At 40.6% G+C, this 4,812-nt stretch overlaps 1 protein-coding gene across 2 annotated transcripts; it reads right to left on the reverse strand.

Moving 5' to 3' along the window:
* Nucleotides 1–239: 239 nt before the first annotated feature.
* Nucleotides 240–4,311, reverse strand: LOC125522722 (DCN1-like protein 4). 2 transcript variants are annotated; one of them, XM_048687759.1, is made up of 11 exons: nucleotides 4,121–4,311; nucleotides 2,867–2,947; nucleotides 2,461–2,545; nucleotides 2,046–2,120; nucleotides 1,931–1,967; nucleotides 1,752–1,835; nucleotides 1,297–1,357; nucleotides 1,108–1,214; nucleotides 946–1,011; nucleotides 673–822; nucleotides 240–494 (listed from the first exon to the last, which is right to left on the reverse strand). In XM_048687759.1, the coding sequence occupies exons 1-10, from the start codon at nucleotides 4,164–4,166 to the stop codon at nucleotides 727–729; spliced, it is 738 nt and encodes a 245-aa protein (XP_048543716.1). In that variant the 5' UTR covers nucleotides 4,167–4,311; the 3' UTR covers nucleotides 240–494; nucleotides 673–726. The 2 variants fall into 2 exon arrangements, with proteins under 2 accessions (XP_048543716.1, XP_048543717.1); XM_048687760.1 differs by lacking the exon at nucleotides 2,867–2,947.
* Nucleotides 4,312–4,812: the final 501 nt, after the last annotated feature.

The following is a 4,812-nucleotide window of genomic DNA, read 5'->3' on the forward strand; positions in this document are numbered from 1 at the left end:
CAAGGTTGCCTAATTTTTAAAACATACTTTTGGTTTTACTAAGAGACCGGTACATATTGAAACTAACTTGGCGCCAGTTTCTTGTTTTTCTGGTCGGACCGACAGTTTAGCGCGGTTTTTAAAACTATATATATGCCTCGAGGTAGATTATGCCCACATGCACGTCAGGCCAAAAGGAGCAGTAAAATAATCTGTTCTCGGGATATGGGATGGGCCAACAGGGCAAGAGAGGAACAACATATGCCAACATGTTCTTTTAAGACTTCCAGAAAATTTGCATGCTCTCAAAACTACACACCTACGAAGCCATTGAATAATACAAATATAGAGAATGACAATGTAAAATTCTAGATGATGACCCTGCAAAGTATTTAAATCAAGTATAAAGAAAGCAAAAGGCAAACTACAAGGCGATTGATAATTTCTAAAACCAGACTCTGAACAGAGCAGTCACAAACGAGCTTGATCTGCATCCTCCAAAATTCTCCAAGGTGCTGAAAAAAAAGGACAGCAACAAAATTGCATGAATGCAACTGTGTGATTGAAGGAAAATGATCCATATCTTCTTCCTGATTAGAAATGCTTGCATGGAGTTCCTATTTCTTTTTAGGAGAGATACCACATCCCATATATCTCAAGTCATAGGGTAACAAGATAAGGTAGTTCACTTACATTTCTGAGTATTACATTTGGATTGCATCTTCACCACCACTCAGTACAACAGAGCTAATTTTCACTTGCTCTTAACCATTCAACAAAATTGTCTAAAATTAAAGGCCAAGCTTGGTCTGCATCATAATTGTCAAGTGATGGGAAGTTTATCTGAATGAAATGTGATTCAGCGTTAGTAGTATGAGAAGGAAATGTTATTAAGTACTGTACACAAAAAGGAAGCAAAAGGGGAAAAAAGATGCTGGGACATGGGGTTGACGTTTAAATCATGACCTCATTGCAGAACCGAAGAAATCCCATCCATTGATCCATGTTTATAACCTTGTACTCATTTTGATGCTGAAACCCAAACTCACATAAATAAGCACATCAACCAAAATACGAGTCCCTTAGATGAATGGGACCAATAAATTAAAATATTGAATCAACCGTTACCTTAAGGTAATTAATAAGTTTTTCAACCTGCGGGCGGAACTGCAAGCTCAACACTAGATTCAATAACTCACAAGCAACAGGTATTTCTATACACTTCTTCTTGTCCTCTGAGCAAGCACAAGTGCACAACCAAGTCATAAGTATTTATCAAGGAAAAAAATGTGTCATAAGAATAGCAAGTGTGACTACCTGTTAGGCAATAACGGAACGCATATGGATAGAAATCCTGGAAATTAGAGGACCTCGTAACCTGGTTTGTAAAGAACACGTTATGAGCAAGCCGGTTACAGTACAATTAAAAGTATCATCGTTTAATGGTAGCTCATTGTTCCATTCCCATGACAAGCCTTCCGTACTCAAATTCTGTTTTAACATAACTAGTAGGGCCCATCATAGGTAATTTCCACCCTTAGAAAAGTATAAACCTTTCAAATATATTTAATATACTACTCCCTCCGTTCCTAAATATTTGTCTTTTTAGAGATTTCAAATGGACTACCACATACGGATGTATATAGACATATTTTAAAGTGTAGATTCACTCATTTTGCTCCGTATGTAGTCACTTGTTGAAATCTCTAGAAAGACAAATATTTAGGAACAGAGGGAGTAGTTACTAAATATTTGTGGAATAGAACACTCACTTCTTGGACCAGTTCAGGAAAGGCTTTCTTCAGTTTACTGATGCTATCAGCTCGCAGAGCTTTCATCCCAGTTCTCCATTCATCCTATCAACAGAGTACTACCAGTCAAAAATCAGAAAGACAGTGCGATATATCATACCAATAAACATTTTGAACAGTTTAAAAAATATAATGCATACCAGAGTAAAATAACCTTGCTTTTCACAGCCCATTTTCCTGATACAAGATAGATGTCCATTAGATATTTCGGTAAATGATATCACCACTAAAGAATTTTAGAGAACAGTGACATACCATGCTAACATCAGAATCCGAACATCTGTATGTGGAACTTCAAGATGAGAGCAGAGTGTTTCGATGCCTTCTGGGCTGTTCAGGCAGGTTAAAAAAAATTGGAATAATGTCGAGCAACAGTTTCATTGGAGCAAACAATGGGGGCAATATGGTGGTGGTGGTGGACATCTAGCTGCATCAAAATGGTATGTAAAACTACCAATACACATTTTCGTGAATGGGATTACATAACATTGACAACTATTACATCACAATTTACAATGATTCATATAAAACAGCTCGTATTTTTACCATGTGCGATAATTCCCTAATTGGAAGGTATACATAGAATTTCTAAATGGAAGGATGACCACCATGAGTATACAGCAAAAATAATGACAGGCAAGTGTTTGAGAAAAACTGTGAAAAAACTTACTCAATCATGCTGGATGAGCCATCAGCATATGTATAGAAAAGTTGGTCAATCCGCTCTATTTCCTTTGAAACCGCTTTAGTGGGAACTGGAGATAATAATGGAAATGTTATTACAAATAGATCTAAGGAACATGTGGTTTCCTATCAATATACAGTATCTTGATTTTGCATACCACATACCATATGATAGAATTTAGCTTGCAAGCAAAAATTATGCATTTGGTATTTCTAATGTGCAAACAAAACTTGTGCATGTGGAAGAAGCAGAAGTAAGGAGAAGACCAACACATAGCTTGACATAAACCAAATGACTGAATAACACGCACATGCACATTCTTACACCCAGATGGATAAGTGTATAGGGTTCAACAAGTAATTCAGAAAGAAAAGGAATCAATGCATCTCACCACGTTGTGCTTTCCTGCTGGTCAGGTTTGTACTGACTCCTTTTCTTTTTCTGTTTTGTTTTTCATTTACTTGTTCCTCACCTAAATATAATCGTTTGCTTAGTACTCATTCAGATATACATACCCTCAAAAGAGAATATGATAGCTCCTACACCAACCCATTTGGAAAAAGAAGTAATGCGACAACAAATTTAAAGAGAAGGTAAGAATCAAGAGTTCAATACACAAACATTTTAATAACCTAAAAAAGAAAACCTATTAGGACAAAGTTTGAGCCAATGGGCAGCTATTCTAGTTGCTTATGAAACTTCTATGTATACACACGCAATTTCAAGATAAGCTTCTTAATCTGTCTTTTACATTTACTGGGGTAAAATTCAGCACTACAAATTACAAAATGGCACAAACCCCATGGGAGCAGCAAACTAACCACCAAATGAGTAAGTTGAAGTAATCGCTTGAGATATGTAGCAAGACAGCATGTAGTGATTAATCATTCCAATAATAAGGGACTACACAGGAGCAAAATGAGTGAATCTACAAACATATGTCTATATACATCCATATGTAGTTTGTATTGAAATCTGTAAAAAGACTTATACATCCATATGTAGTTTATACTAACCTGATTTCTGTAGTCACAGAAAAAAGGTAAAGATTTACCGCACAAGATACATGGCGAATTTATGTTATTAGTGGTGTAAAATTGATGCAAAGACAACAAATCGCCGCGGAGATTGCAGAGCTGAACCAGAAACCCAGAACACGGTGTTAACAGGTAGCTGCTCTTTAGATTTTACTTGCAAAGCGTTTCGGCATGGGTAGGCACACAATTAATAAACCTATGAATTGCCATCTGCTTACATTACGAATGTAAATCTGCTAGCGAATCCACACCCAATTCTGCACCAGGCGATCCAAACCCAGGATTCAGCTCCTTCTCTTTACCACCATGACAGATTCCCAAACCCTGAATCTACCCCGACCCTTCCCATCCCGTAACAAGCGATCCGAACCCCACATACCGGCAATCAACGAGTCGTACCTCGTAGGCTTCCGCACAGGACAACTCAAGATTGGATCTTCCCGAGACAACGCACCACACGGAATCTCGCAAGACAACGAACGGACCGGGGACCTGCCGAGGCCACCAGCAAGGCCTCGCACGCAGCCTAATCACGAAACAAGGAAGACAACCAGGGGAGCGGGGATGGGGGTCGGGGTGGGGGTGGGGGTTGAGGGGAGGAGCATTACCGGCCGCGGCGGACGACGACGACGACTTCTTGGAGGAGCGCCTCATGGTGGCCCGTCCTCTCACCTTCTCGTCGCGCGTCCCTCTCTTTCTCTCTCGGGTACCCCTGCGCGCGGTCGCCGAGTTATCTTCCCTCGTCTCGCCTTCTCTGCTGTCTCGGTTTGAGAGTTCGAGTTTGCGGAAGAAACGGGGGCGCCCCCCCCCCCCCCCCCCCCCTATATTAACTACGATTCGACCTGGTTAGGAAGTTGTGTCCCACGTGCGGGCCTGGAGGCTAAATTTCATGTTTTGATCTTTTTCCAAACCTATTCGAGATCTGACTTAGTTTGAAAAAAAATTGAGATCTGTCCCTTTGCTACCGCCAGGGACCATGGCGGTAGGGTAATAGCCTATCGCCAAGGACCCTGGCAGTAGGGTTGCATGCCCTACCGCCAAAACCCGCCTAAGTATTGAACACAGCATGTGCCCGTGTCTACCGCCAAGCACCTTGACGGTAGGGTTGTGCAGACTATCGTCAGCTTGTTTGGTGGTAGAGATATTTTCTACCGTCAAGTCTCTAGCGGTAGGCTGTTAGACCCTACCGACATGGTCTCTGACGGTAGCAAAAGGGTCAGATCTCGAAAAAAATTCAACTTAAGGTCAAATCTCGAATAGGTTTCGGAAAAGGGTCAAAACACGAAATTTTGCCGGCCGT

This window comes from Triticum urartu, chromosome 7 (genome assembly GCF_003073215.2).
Source record: "Triticum urartu cultivar G1812 chromosome 7, Tu2.1, whole genome shotgun sequence".
Taxonomy (NCBI): Eukaryota; Viridiplantae; Streptophyta; class Magnoliopsida; order Poales; family Poaceae; genus Triticum; species Triticum urartu.